The sequence below is a fragment of the Lipotes vexillifer genome, unplaced genomic scaffold, assembly GCF_000442215.2.
Source record: "Lipotes vexillifer unplaced genomic scaffold, Lipotes_vexillifer_v1.1 scaffold252, whole genome shotgun sequence".
Taxonomy (NCBI): Eukaryota; Metazoa; Chordata; class Mammalia; order Artiodactyla; family Lipotidae; genus Lipotes; species Lipotes vexillifer.
This window is the reverse complement of record NW_006773367.1, coordinates 1,233,241-1,248,428: the sequence shown is the minus strand read 5'-3', so window position 1 is coordinate 1,248,428 and position 15,188 is coordinate 1,233,241. Positions and strand designations below refer to the sequence as shown.

Genomic DNA, 15,188 nt, shown 5'->3' with positions numbered 1-15,188 from the left:
CGACGCTCTGAAGGTACGAGATGATGAGAAGGGTGTCACGTGGTACAAAGCTAAATGCTGGGGAGGGGCCTGGGGGCCATGACAACCTTTCCGCTTTCTTCTTCCTCAGCCCTACAGGGGAGAAGCGGGAGTCTCCGCAGCCCTGGATAATTCACAGATTCATCATCAAACATTTATGGAGGACCTCCCGTGTGCTGGAACGGGAAGGTCTACACCTGCCCCAGATCCGCAGTTCTGGGGGGACACAGACATGGGAACAGTGTGACATCAAATATAACATGGGTGCTTTTGAAGGGATGGTGTTGCTGAGGTGCTCTGTGCCCCCAGAGAACCCACCTCAAGGGCTACGTGGGGGGGGCATTGATCATGCCACCCTGGCTCCAGCCCAGCTTCACACACCTGGCCCGCTTCCCAGCTCCTAAGCCAGTAATCACAGCCTGTCAGAGCTGTGGCTTGCAGCCTGAGGCCGAGCCCTTCTCCCCTACCCACGATGATCCCCTCTGCTTTAGCTTATTAACTTCCACGCATCCCAGGAGACCTGTCTTGCTGTGGCCTCTCCAGGAGGTTTCCTCACAGGCAGGCCCAAGCGCATGTGTGGCTCTCCATCGTCACCCCACTAGACTGTAGGGTAATCATGTGACACTCTTCCCCTTCAGACTCAAGGGCCAAACCTTGAGGGGAGAGACGGTATCCCCAGCACCTGGCACAGGTAGGATGCCCAATAAAGAGGTGTTGTGTAAATGATGTACTCAGGGGGTGACCCACGCAAGAGCGTTTCGTAGGCAAGTGTCTGCCTTTCCCTTTCAGTGTGACCTCAGACCTGGCCGGACCACTGCTTCCAGACCCAAATCCTGGGAGGCGCTGATTTACTGCTGATCTCTTCCAGCTGAGCCGTTACGTTTTCCAGCAACGACCAAGGACGGGAGCGTGCTCAGTAACAAACACGGCTCTCCTGAGTTCCTACCCCCATTTTCTCTTGGTAAACTCTGACCCCTCTTTCTCAGCAGGGGAAACACTGTGCCCTAGCTGGCATTTTGGAAATGGATGGTAGCAGCTTTAGTTCTCAGCGTTGGGGGATACTGCTGGCGGAGGGTGCTTGGGGTCCTGACGTGTACATACAATGTCCTGAGCGGTAAGAATTCTCTTGAGTCTGCCTGACTTCCGAGCATTTATATAAGAGAAAAACCTTGTTTATGATCATCTGAGCTTAGGACTTAATTGCATTTTACACATGACCCAGAGGGTTTGGGGAGGGCTTGGTTTCATACATAGTGACTTTCCCAAGAATGCAACTACTTTATACACTGGTGGAATTATATATACATGGGTTTTTTCCTAATCTTTCAGGAGCTGTGATCCCGACTTCTGAAACGTCAGCCTGTTGCTGCTGTATTTGAGTTGCCATCCCTCCCACATCCGTGGCATCTGTAGGTGTTACATTCAGTGATTCTGCAGATGGGTCCAAGTATCTGCCAATCTCACAATGTCTCCTCTTTGCCTGTGCTCCACATTTACATACACATTCTATTATACTATATATATTCCTTCGATGTCTTTGTTATATTATAGTTAGGGCACTCTATTGATCTTTTATTTGTATTTTTAAAATATTTATTTATTTGGCTGTGCCAGGTCTCAGTTGTGGCATGTGGGATCTTTAGTTGCGGGACACACGGGCTCTTAGTTGTGGCACGCGGGATCTAGTTCTCTGACCAGGGGTTGAACCTGGGTCCCGTGCATCGGGAGCACGTGAGACTTAACCACTGGACCACCAGGGAAGTCCCTCTATTGATATTTTAAAATTACCTGTGTAGGTACATTGTTATCTTTGAATTTTATTTGGGGAGAGTAAAAGGGGCATCACAATATGTACATTATAAAGTATTGGGTCGGCTAGGGTTGGAAACCATGGTTGGGACAGTGATCTGGTTTCTTTTTCTAACCTCGAGCACTGCATTGGGTGGAAAAAGCTGGGGTATCTTGCCATCAGTTCCCCTGAATTATTACCCAAGTCAGCACAGAAGCTGAAAAGTTCTATCCTGAGACAGTTACTCACTGGGGTGTTGCTGAGCAGGCATGAAGAAATGGGGTGCTGGCATTCTCCCCCATGCCATCTACTGCTGCCGATAAGCCCATGACCCCCTGAAAGAAATCTACCATCTCTCATTCTAATTTAATCTCCGAAACCAGCCCTTTATCTTCCCTCTAAGTCAGGGCCCGCTACACCTCCACCCACCTCACGCTGGGAGGTTGTCTGAACTGGGAGCCTCCCCTTCCGCTAGGAGTACCTCACCGAAGAAATTAAAAGCTTCTCCACCTATTTCATGACCCACAGCCAACTAACACGCACAGCTCCTTTGTGTGAAGCCAGTATCTGCTTCTCCTGACACAGTGCAAAGGCAGAAAACCTGCTTCCAGCTTCAATCCCGTCATTAGGTCTGGACGCACTGTGCAGTGAATCGCTCGCTGCTCTCTTCTGTTTCGTGCCTTTCTGGTCCTGGCACTGTGAGTTTGGCCAACATGTCTGTCCTGTGTGAAGGAGTGAGGGCACTTCTGTCCTTTCTGCACGAGTCCCCGCAGGCCCTTCCTCTCTGAGCAGACTTGCACCGAGGGCACCGATGGACACAGGTGCTACCCTGTGTGCTTCCAGCAGCAGCTCTGAACCAAGGTGGGCTTGCCCCACGCAGCTGAGAGACGGTATGTCTCCACTTTGCTCAGCGCCGCCTGAGGCTGAGAGCCCCGCTCACTCCTCCCCACTCCACGCAGGGCAGTGGCGGGCTGGCAGCGGCTGGCGATCTGTTTGCCTGCTTCCCAGGTCAGCCCCAGAAATGGAGGCAAGAGGGAAGAGAAGCCAGCGACCGTGGGCTGTGACCTTGGTCCGGTTAGTCCAGGTTAAACAAGAATCCTGCAGGGTCACGTTTACAGAAAATCCCCCACCCCTGATATCTGAGCAAATTCTTCATGCCCAACCTTGATACCTGATCACCCTGGCGCGCCTTCAGCAAGAATCCTGATGAATATTATAACCTTTAAAACTTCCTATTTTCCCGCTGCCTCAACATCCCCACAAACAGGCTGTGAGTGCCAGCCCAGGTGCACCGGTGTGTAAGGTGGGCTCAGCCACAAGTTCCCCTTCCTACCCTCCCAAGGGTGATCCCGTGACATTCAAAAGCATCAGTGACACTGCCCCCCAGCTCCCCCTGCCTTTCCTCATGTAACCACCCTGATCCCTAGCAAAGGCACTTGCCACGGGGGCTCGCAGCTTGCCCCTGGCTTGAGTCTGAGCTCTGTGACAGTGCTCTAACCCCTGTCTCTCTGGGACCTATGATATAAAAAGCTATGTTTTGCCCTGAGCCTCCCCTCTGTCTCCTCTTGTGGCCACAACCGGCTGACCATCTCATAAGAGAATCCAAAGCAGTCAGTCCAGAAAGAAGCCTCCCAGCCTTTGGGTTTCCTCTAGCAATTTTCCACCCACTGACCTCCCCCACCCCCGCCTTGCTCCTTGGCTATAAATCCCCACTTGTCTTTGCTGAAGTTGGGGTTGAGCCAGTCTCTTTCCTCGGCTACACGCCCACTGCAGTACCCACTGAAGTGTCATGAATTATTCTTTCACGAACAACGGCCGAAGGAGTTGTGACAGATGCATTTCCTGTCTGCAGGAGTAACTTCCACATTTGTATCTTCCAGCTTATGTTGTGTTTTCACTCACATCCCTTATTAAACCTCAAAGAAACCTCTGTGGTTAATGTGGTCGTTCTCCCTTTCAGATGTGGAAACCAAGGCTCAGAGGGGCCAAGGCACTTGCCCAAGGCAAAGACAGAACTCACCGCCAGGTCTCTTTTCTACCACTGCTGTCAGTGAAAGGGAGGTGGTGGGTTTCTCAGAAGGGGACTGGGGAGCAGGGAGCGGTAAACAAAGATTTGCAGATCGAGAGCAGAATCTCAAAGTGGGGATGTCTTGAGTTATAAGCACTGTGAATAGCCAAGGAGGGCCATTTCCAGTTTGTCCCACTCAGAAACCCAAATTAACCAGGCCTTCCTCCTCAGAAGACACTTCCCAGTTAGTGCAGGGTCCCGATTTAAAGTAAGATTTATAAGTCATTGCTACGATAAAGGCAAGTAGAATGAGAAGGGGCCCCCCCTGCTCTGGATTTGCATGGACAAAGAGCACATTTCGGCACCTCATTTTTCCTAAGCAAATGAGTTGGATTGCTGGCCCGTGTTAACAGGCTCCACGTCCTCGGGGAGCCCCAGGGAGGCTTCAAGTTTTGTTTTTTTGTTTTTTTTTTTTAATGAAATTGCAGATTGAGCCTTCATCTGGAGGGGCTGTGCTCATCTCAGAACCCGTCACTAGCTCACATGTTGTTTCCCCAATAATAACTGTCCTCAGGAAATCTTCTTTTGTCCAAGAAAATACTGCTTCACTGGACTGACAGCTCGGCTTTTACAATGTCCGCAATTCCAGACGATCATACGAACACACATGCACTCTCACCTTTCAAGTGGAGGTGAATGGTGGGCAGATGAGAAAAATAATTCGCAGGCCAAAGAAAGGGGTACAGGGGTTGCAAGCCATCCCACGTTCCTGCCCTCTGCCCAGGGCCTTTGCACATCTCCTGGCCCTTCCTTTCCCCTTCTACCAGGACCTGCTGGCCTGGGCTGGGATGGACTCATTAACCCTTCACCTTGCCCTTGGGAAGACGAGCCAGGAAACTGCTCTCCATTAAGACTGACAGAATCCACCATTATCTTGAAAGGCAAGGAAAAGCAAGATATACTCGAGATTTCCTGTCTAAGGAAATTTAACCTCGTCCTCGGGGATGACCCCTCTTCGTGCTCACTAAGAACTTTGGAGAATCTGAACACAACTGAATTTGATATAGCAACCTGAGAGAGAAGTTTCTGAAATCTCTTCCCTCCTGGTGGGTGATGCGTTTCCACTTTTCACCACTAGATGTCGCAGCAGGGACGGGTGGCGCATCCAGACCGGGGTCCCCGGGAAGGCAGCTTGCATCAGCCTGAGTGTGTGCTCTCCAAGGCAGACTATGGTTTTGATGCGGAGATGGGCAGAGGAAGGTACAGAGTGTGCCCTTGGCTAGCTCTAGAAGGTGGTAGGATATCGATTTCTTTGGAGGGGGAGCACTGAAGTCCATCCGTGGTCTATATTTAACAGAAGCTCTAAGACCCTCCCTATGCCTGGGCTGGTCAGGTCCTCACTGGCTGGGCCGGGGAAGCATGAGCAGGGACACTGCCCGGGGGAGTGGCGGGTTCTTTGTTACCCAAGTCTTGGCTCACGCGTTGAAATATTCTCGTGTCCTGTCGCCCCCAAAGGCTGGCGGATGTGGCTGGGACGCGGTGAGGCCTCTTGCAAGCGGGCTGGGAAGCTGGGGGGAAGCAGCAGTGAACCCCGAGGAATCAGAATCCTAAACCAGAACCTGGGCTTCCAGGTGCTCACAAAGGTGCGTTTGTGAAAGTGGGAGGCTAGAGCACATATTTCCCCGTTAACTTTAACTATATACTTTAAATATTTACACAGGAAAGTGAGCTCCCATTTGTATTCTTGCCCAAAGCTCACAAAGTAATTGAGCCTGGACAGCTCTGGTCCATGCAGCTGTCCTATCTCACCTGGCTGCCAAGACCACCTTCTATCTGGTCTCTCGGTCTGAGCAGAGGGAAATTCCTAACCTACTTACTTAACACACTTGGACCAATACCCAATCACCTTACCAAGATCTGTAAAGCTGGGCCTATCTTTCAGATCAGATCTCCTTGGGCATCATTTTCTGCCCCAAAGACCACACTCAAACTCTCTTACTAACCCCATCACCCCCTCCTTTTTGATCTATTTCCTAGAACACACCAGACTCTTTACTGCCTCAGGCCCCTTTCACTCATTCCCTCTGCCTTCTCCCAGCCCTTCCTCTGGTTGGCTCCTCTTTCTTGGCTTTGGGTGTTGGTTTAAATGTCACCATCAGAGAAGCATCCCCACACCAGTAAGTGGAAAGCAGCCACCACCTGCCATCCCCTTACTTTCTCTCATTTCAGCCCATTTGAATCCCCTACACTTACACCAGAGGGCAGCAAACCTTTCTGTAAAGGACCAGGTGGTCTCTGTTGTGTCTGCCACGTATGTGTCTAGAATCCAGGCAGAGACAGGAGTAAATGGAGGGGTGTAGCTGTGCTCCAATAAAACTTTATTTACAAAAACAGGTAATGAGCTGTTTTTGGCTCTATGGCCATTGTTTGCCACCCCCTGACCTATCTGGCATTTTCTTATTTGTTTATTGGCTGGTCTTGCCTCTTTTGTTCGCTGTGGTCTCTTTGGTGCCTAGAACAGTTCTTGGCCTATAGTAGATACTGTGACTATCTTTTAAACGAGTATTACTTGGAAACTGCACTGCTTTTTGAAGGCCTGGTTAATTTGGGTTTCTAGTTTCCTTTCTTCCAGCACCTTTTGCCCCCTGGCAATTTAGCTTTCACTTTCTCATCTGCAAAGGTAACTAAACATCAGCAGATTGACAGGAAGGACCATCTCCAATCTGGGAAAGCCAGATAAGAGCATGGAGAGATGACATGGCTTTCCACACGTGGCAGGATGCAATTAGACCCAGCAGGATGGGAGCAGCAACTCTTAATTATGCAAATGCAGTTTACTTGTGGTGAATTTTAAATTCTGGGCAAACTCCCAACTTTGTCCTATTTTTCAAAATATTCCTGGGCATGTTTCTTCACTGTCTAGTCTCAGGCTTAGGAAAAGCAACTACTTTTAATATCAGTTTACAGAAAAGCTGATTAGAAGGACAATCAAACAAAATAAAAATAAGCCAACTCCCCAAATCCCCTTGAAAGTAGTATTTTAAAATCAGATGAGAATGGATCTTGCAGTGATAGTAAAAATGGATGCCAATGCAAAATCTTAAGTGCAAGCCCTCCCCGCCTGTCACAACATGCACCCCTCCTTTCTCTAGGAGAAGGAGAAGTGGTTTGGCTAAGTAACAACACAGATGTTGGGCAGGTTTGGAGGGCCGGAGGGGGCTTTGTTTAGTAGTGGGGCTGAGCACCGGGGACAGTAGAGGGTGTAGCTCCTCTTTATAAGAAGGTGGTGCCTACAATGCAAGGTGGAATCGTGGGAGCCTCCAGAGACCCCGTAGCAATGGTGTGCTGGAAAACCAGCTCATTGCAGGGGGGCTTGGGGCGGGGGTGGGAAAGGCCTGACCTGTAGTGTTTGCTGATTCCTGTGGTGGAAATACCACCACCACGGCTGATTTCAAGCCCCGAATGTGGATGGCGCTGGACACGCAGTTGGGGAGAGATGTGTATGGGGGGCTCTCCCAGACAGTACCTGGGGCCCCAACATGCCACTACCCCCAAATCATCTCCTGTTGAACTGGATCAGAGAGGAAGATGGACTGTGTTCTTCCTACCCTCACAAGCCCCAGCTCGGCCGCCCTCTCCCTCCACCTGCCCAGATGTGCTGGCTGCAAGGGTCTCACTTCCCCGAAGTCAGCCCCCTGCTCAAGGGATCAAAATCTTCTCTCAGTTTCCTCCAGCCCACCCTCTGCTGTCCCAAGCTGGTCAACACGATGACTTTTGTTTTCTTTTTTTCCAAATTTCTGATTTCCGTGATTGGAAAGAGTCATGCATTCACTAAGGAAGAACAGACTAGAGAGGAAGATGAAGAATAGACTTTTAAACACATCAAGTTTGTGAATCATCAGATGGAGATCAGAAGATCTACGGACATGGGCTTCCTTGGTGGTGCAGTGGTTAAGAACCCACCTGCCAATGCAGGGGACACGGGTTTGAGCCCTGGTCCGGGAAGATCCCACATGCTGCAGAGCAACTAAGCCCATGTGCCACAAGTACTAAGACTGTGCTCTAGGGCCTGCGAGCCACAACTACTGAGCCCGCAAGCCACAACTACTGAGCCCACGTGCCACAACTACTGAAGCCTTCACGCCTAGAGCTCGTGCTCCGCAACAAGAGAAGCCACAGCAATGAGAAGCCCGTGCACTGCAACAAAGAGTAGCCCCTGCTCACCGCAACTAGAGAAAGCCCACACGCAGCAATGAAGACCCAATACAGCCAAAAATAAATAAATTAAATTAAAAAAAAAAAAAAGATCTATGGACACGCAGGTGTGGGCTTCTAGAAGGAGATGAGGGATGGAGGGAGGGTTGCAAAGTCCTCAGTACGTGTCAACAGTTGAAGTCAAAGGCAAAGATGACACTACCCATTGGGAGGGGGTTAAGAGTGAACAGATGAAACCCTGGGACGTACCAACACCTGGATCAGGCAGAAGAACAAGATGACTGTGGTTCTATTTCCAGAAGAGAAAGCTCCATGGCTTACCCCTAACAAAGGTTTAAAAATACGTTCCTAGACCTGCCAACTGATTAAAGGTGAAAACACAGGGAACATTTCTGTTGCTAACTTGGCCCTTAGAAACCAAATGGCACAGCAAGGCAATTTAAGGCCAAGCTCCCTGCTGTCCCAGATGCAGACTTCTCCCCATGACTGTGCTTAGGATCCACGTGGGGTGGGTAGGACTGAGGGTGGCAACACCCTAAGGGGTGTTAGGAAAGGTGTAGAGGCAGTTTTTTTGGTTTCCACAATGAATGGGGGAGGGAATACCTCAGACATTAGACACTTGGGGGTCCTCGCATCCTCCAAGAACAGGAAGTTCCACCCACCCAAAATGCTGATGCTGTTAACACTCCGGCGAGAAACAGTGGCAAATAAGGAGGAGACAATGACAGGGAAAGGAAACGGTGATAAGATGCCCCTGAGTATAAATTACCCTCTTCCCGTTCCCCTCACCCATTGTACCGGGTTGTGGACAGTCTCTTCCTGCAGATGATCCAGGTTATGATTGCACATAAATCTACTCTCTTGGCTTTCTCTGCAGGTAGAGCCTGCTCCTTGAGGCAACCGCCCGCAAGTCCTCTGCGATGCATTCTCCAGGGATGCACTGGGATATCGCGATCATTTTCAAGAATCAGGTTCCAGTGCTGGGTGTCCCCAAATCCCAAGCAGTTATTTATTTTGGGATTTATTTAAAAAAAAAAAAAAAGATAGAGGGTGGTTAGAAATGCTTGGCAGCCAACTCCTCCCTTTCTGGCGACTCAGAAAGCTGAGGTCTAGAGCCGTTTGAGGGAATGACAAAGGCAAGCGGAAACGCACGTCTCGCTGAACACAGAGTTGGGGAAAACTCTGCGAAGGGAATGGGGCTCCGGGTGACCCCGTGGAAGGCGACCCATGCCTGCCACAAAGCACGTGAGCTCACTGGGGGAAAGGACCATCCCTGGCTGGTGAGGAATCAGCACCAAAGAAGCCCTGAGCCCCTGATCGAGCCCGGAAAGCAGATGTTTCTGTTTTGGTCTGGATCTCTGCTCTGCACTAATTAGTATGTTGCTTAACCTTGTGGAGTCCAGGTTTCCTGCAGGAACATCCCCATCTCAGGGATGTAAAATTACTATGCTGCCACACATACCGAGGAGTAGATGGTGGCTGTTACTAAAAATGACTCTCAAGTGTACCCTGCCACATTTGCCATTGCTGACGCCCCAACATATGCTCCTGGGGGGGGGGCGGGGTCACAAGAGGAGCCTCCACGGAAACCTCCATGTTTCCCCGGAACTCAGAGAGTGGTCCACGGGATGCAAGCAAGGATGCCGACTGTGGCAAACTCATGGTGCTTACTGTGTGCAGGCACTGCTCTAAGGACATCATTTACATCACCCATCCGACCCTCATCACCATCCCGTGAATAGCACTATATTCAGCCCATTTAACAAACAGGGAAAGTGAGGCCCAGGGCTGTTAAACAGGTGGCTAGTTCATCCAGCTAGGTGGCAGAGTGGGGACTCCTGAGTCTGTGCTCTCAGCCTTTACCCCATATTTTGCCTCTCAAAGCAAAGATGAGAGGGGAACTTTTAGGTAGATTTTGGGCTCTAACAGGGATGATGTACTATATTCACAGGCATTGAAATGACTTTGTCTCCTTACAAAAACCACAGGATAATGGTAAAATACTAAACGTTGTAATATTTCCTCTTAAAAAAAATCTAGACACCAAAAAAACAAAGTGCAAATTAATGGAAGAAAAAAAAAAAAAAAGGGAAAGCCAAACTGGGACCAGGCAAGAACCCATGCCACCCGGAATTCAAAATTCTGGTCTGGAAACAGCCTGAGATGCGTGGAGCTGCACCTCCTATATATATTCCTAATTATAAAAGCAGTCGAAACATATTACACCCATCCAATCCACCCAACATCAGCTATCGCGTTAGGTACTCTCCTTCCTGTCTTTTTTTCTGGGCATTTATCCGTTGCTTCCAACCTGCCATAATAGATATCTGGGTTTGCACCCAGTGTAGCAATCTGTTTTTAAATAAAAGGGAGGATCTTCCTAAGGGGTAGATGGGCAGTAAAACACAGCACAGTCCAAGGAAAAGCCTCGTCCCTCGGCCAAGGGTGACCCTCAGACCACTGGAGATCATGGTTTGCAGTTGATTTTTGCTTAAAGATGAATAGACTGCACCTTCCCCTGGGTCACTGCTGTATGACAAGAGTTTCTGAGATGGTGAACAGCACTCCAGGAAAGTATGTGGCAATGGGATTGTCCAGAGTGCTACACTTGTGAGGGGGCTCCCCGTGTGCCAGCTGAGCCCACAAAACACCTGCAAGGACAATACTGGGGCTCAGATCAGGACGACGGCGCCGGGAGTGGCAGGTGGGTTAAAATCCCAGTCTGTGGAATTTGGGAAACCTGAGAATGCCTGACTCAGCATGTTTATATACCTGCTAAGGTGTTAAGCCTAATAAAGTGTTTCTTTCTACCAGTGGACCATACTAGAGGCTAAATAATTAACTGTAAAAATGTGTGCTCATCCAGCCTGTGGAAAGGCCAGATTTTGTTTCAGTCTCTTTCCACTATGGATGAATACTATAACGGGGAATCAATTTAAAACAGCTCTTATATTGTGACACTTTGTCTATGAACGTAAGACTCCACACACACTCAAATGTGGGGCTCCCTACTAGAAATTCCAGCAAAAGTCAGAGGTTGCAAACCGGTGGCCTGAAGTTGTGTTTCATTTGGCTGAATATAGCTTCAAATAAAGTGAATTTTAAGATTAGGAGATTTTATGTGAAAGTTCATTATTGATTTGCTGACAGACTCATAGGCTCCCCTACACCCCCCTTGTTTTGCCTGTAAACAAAAAGTTTTCCCTTGCTTTCCCTTGAGTTCAAATTCTCCTTCACAATGAGACAGTCCCGTGGTACAGAGTAGGAGAATTCGAAGCCCAGAGTTAATTTAAGTCTTTCCTGTAAGAACGTGTGAATAAGGAGGGATCTCTTTGTAGAACCTCTAGATCAAAGGGGAGACTGAACCCCTGCAGTGGCCTGGGGGAATCTCAGTGTTTATCAGTTCACAGGATCCAAAGCACAAAGGTGTGAAAATGAATTATCTTCCCCAGGTCAACTCCAAGCACTGGGGAAGAAATCATTCCAACCTACGGGTGTGTCCCTTCTCACTACCCCCTCAACCAGGACCAGGAGACCAGGGGGACCACTATGAAAATTCAAACTTTCAGTAGCTGTGAAAGTTACTGTGATTATAAGACATTATAATCCGCCCCCCCCCCCAGGCACTTTTCAATTTATATGGCAGGATCTTTGTAGGATACCCCAAGCATATTCTGGACAATACCTTTTCAATGAGCACTTAACTGAGTAATTTTTTTTATTTCTATAAAGTTTGTCTTTTGAAAAATTATTACATGATTATTATAGGAAATTTGGAAAAAATACAGTAATGTTTAAAGAAGAGTGTTAATTAAGAAAGCAAAATCCAAAGACACCACTGTTACCCTTTTCTTTCCATGCATTTTAAAAAGACATGGCTGAGATTACAATGTGCACGTAATTTATCTTCTGCTTTGAAGCCCAGGAACATCCTAGGCAATAAACTCCTGTTACTAAAACCTCTTCAAAAACATTTTAACGGCCCCAAACCACTCTCTTTTATAGCCGTCAATTTACTAGAGTTCACTGTTGGTCATTCAATGTTTCCAACTTTTATTACTGTATTATAAATAATACTGCAATGGACATCTTTGTGCGTAGAACTTTTTTTCTCTGCGTTTCTTCCATTTCTTCAGGATAGAGTCGCAGACACAGAATCCCTAGCTTAAAGGGTGTGACTATTTTGAAGTCTCTCAGTACATACTGTTATGATGTGGGCTGGAAAGGTACACCTGCATTTACTTATTTTTGTCATGTCTCCTCAAACCTTAGAGCAACAATGTTTGATAAACTGGAGCACAAGTGATATCTTGGAGCTCGAAACATTAAGAAAGAAAGAAGCGGAGTCAGCTTTCTCATTTCCCCTCTACTTCACAGTGGGGAGGGGGCAGGTATCACAAAGCGGGTAGCAGGAGGGAAACCAGGCATAGCGACTGCAAGGAGCCAATGATTTCCAAGTCTGGATACAGAAGAAGAAATCAGAGAGGTAGCCAATGTGTTCATGCAAATCGATATGCAAACCACAGCACAGGACCAGTGCCTTTTGGTACCACTTGTGTGCCCAAAGCCTCTTTTGTTCATCCTCATAGTTTACAAGGGAAAGAACAGAATCTTTCACATAAAAACAGAGCACTTCAGACCACAATTTCTCACCTTTCGGAGTCTTGTGAGGAGACCTGCTACCTGTTCATGCTGTTCCGATTTAGCAAGATCTTCTGCTGTCTTTCCATCCTGTTGGAGAAAAACGATTAGTATTTTCCTTCACGACAGAGAGTTGTGTGTTCCATACACCAGTACTGCCATCTGAGGCAGAAACAGTGTAACAGGCATCAGAAGCAAATAAGGTGAACAAAAGACCATGTCCTGGATTATTTCCCTTTCTGTGGAATCCTTATTTCACTTGATTGTCCAAAAAAGGAAGAGAACAGGTAGAAAAAAACGTGCATCGCTGCTCTGAGGTCCAATGGCGAGATGTCTCAGGCCCACAGGCTTTAATCAAACCGGGCACCTCGTTAGCGGGCAGATTACCCTGCGTCCTGAACCTCCTCTCTTCAGTTAGGCCAACGATAAAGACTGCCATTTGCTGGCAAATTCTAGTTAGTGGAAGCTAACGTCTTAAAATCCTTCCATAGACAATCTGCAGCACTCATATCAAGCTAGCTACTGGTAATTACTGTGCATTTCAAAGGAAAGGCTGAGTTTTACAATTTTTATCTGAAGATTTTCAGTGAACATAAATGGAGGAAACAAGGGTCCACAGCACTTTGGTGTTTGCTTTTTAATTAGAGAATTTTCACAGGGCTGCAGTTTCACACTGAACGAATTCCTTTCTTTTTCCAGGCCGTGAACATGCACGATGATGGCTAACATTTATTGAGCGCCTCCTAATAATCTCAGTGCGTCGTGTGCAGTAACCTCAGAGCCACTCCAGGGCGGCAGGAACGCCGGCTGTTCACGCACTACCAAGCAGGGGACTGAGGCTGAGGGATCTTTCTGCTGCAGTTTTAGGAATTATTACAAATTTAAAAGTAGAAAAGATGAGAGGCAACTTCAAAAGAAATAAAAGCAATATTTTTTTAAATAAGAAGACTAAGGGGTCTTTGGCCCATCTCTCAGTGTTCACCAGTGACAGTTAAAGTTCTCTTCCCCGGGGAGGCTGGGGTAATGCCCGGATCTGACTGACAGCACACCTGCCAATCTCTCAACCCAGGTCACAATCCCTGCCGTCAGATCAGCTTTTCTCAGCCTCAGCACTACTGACATTGTGGCCAGGCCGATTCTCTGCTGTGGAAGGCTGCCCCGTGAGCTGTGGGATGCCTAGCAGCACCTTGGCCTCCATCACTAGACACCAGTAGCATCCCCCTTCCACCAGTTGTGACAACCCCGTGTTTCTGGACATTGCCAAACGTCCCCTGGGGGGTGAAGCTGCCCAACTGAGAACCACAGCCGTAGGCTGTGGTCGAAGCTCAGGTGGGCACTCCGGAGGAGGCGTGCTTTACAGTCATGCCACCCGCCTCTCTCTGCCCCACCTCAAGTCCTGAAATGGCTCCAACGGGCAGACGAAAGCTTCTAATTTGCTTTGGGGTGAATTAGGTAATTTGTCAGACACCACATCCAAACCAGGGATGCATGCCAAACTGTCTAGATCCTTCCTGACATGATAAGAACAGGCCTTAGTTCCCAAATCTCACAGCACATTGGAATCACCAGGGTCTTTAAGAACTCCTGCTGCCGGGCTCCCACCCGTATGCTCTGCTTCTGCCTCTCTGGGGTGCAATCTGGACATTAGGGTTCGAAAGCCCTCCCAGGTGATTCTATTGTGCAGCGAAGTTTTGGGACCGTTGCCTTGGTTGGAAGAAATCTGAGCTTTGACTTAAATTTTCTGTCCTCTGGTGTGACTGGCCATGAATTTCTCTTGAAGACCTCAGATCTGCATAGCACACAGACAGAGGATGTTCACTGGCAAAGTTACTCTCCACTGTTAAGTCTCTCAGATGTTAGGAAAACAGCCATCAATAACAATTCCTTACGTTTGCACAGCACTTCACAGTTTGCAAAACATGTTGCTCTAAAGGACACTCTTTGGGCTTCCAAAAGCAATGTCTTCCAGTGTAGTAGAAAGAGTTTGAACTTTGGAGTGAGAAGGACCCAGATTTAAGTCTGGATTCTGCCCCTCCCCAGCTGTGTGGTCAGTCACTCGGCCTCCCGAAGCCTGGGTTTCTTCATCTACAGCATGAGAAATGACACCCTGACTGCATAGATTCTTGAGCAGATTAGAGAAAACCAAATGGAAAGAACCAACAAAGTACCAGGCACAGACAAAGCAAGCAGCAGTAATCATCAAAGAAAAAAAAAAAAAAAAAAAGAGCTGAGAGTGTCCCAAAACTCCCTGACTTTCTGTCCAAGAGGAAAAAGGGTAGGAGCTGGATCTCTTCATTCTGGCCCTGTGCTACCATGCACCCCTGAGCAAGGTGCCAGGTCTGCAGCTGGCCCACGAGCGATTCTAGCACTCACTGCCCTGCTTGTCACACACAGTGGTCTGGGAGGTCTCACTGAGAAGGTTTTTTATATATATATATATATATATATATATATAAATTTATTTATTTATTTATTTATTTTTGGCTGTGTTGGGTCTTCGTTTCTGTGCGAGGGCTT

At 48.1% G+C, this 15,188-nt stretch overlaps 1 protein-coding gene across 3 annotated transcripts in view; it reads right to left on the bottom strand.

Annotated features, from left to right (window-relative positions):
* The window catches only part of DAPK1 (death associated protein kinase 1), a 211,746-nt gene that overhangs the window by 26,361 nt on the left and 170,197 nt on the right, over positions 1-15,188 (bottom strand). For all 3 annotated transcript variants that reach the window (XM_007448280.1, XM_007448279.1, XM_007448281.1), the window contains one exon: positions 12,684-12,761. In XM_007448280.1, the coding sequence (XP_007448342.1) occupies positions 12,684-12,761 (78 nt within the window). The remainder of the gene's footprint in view (positions 1-12,683; positions 12,762-15,188) is intronic.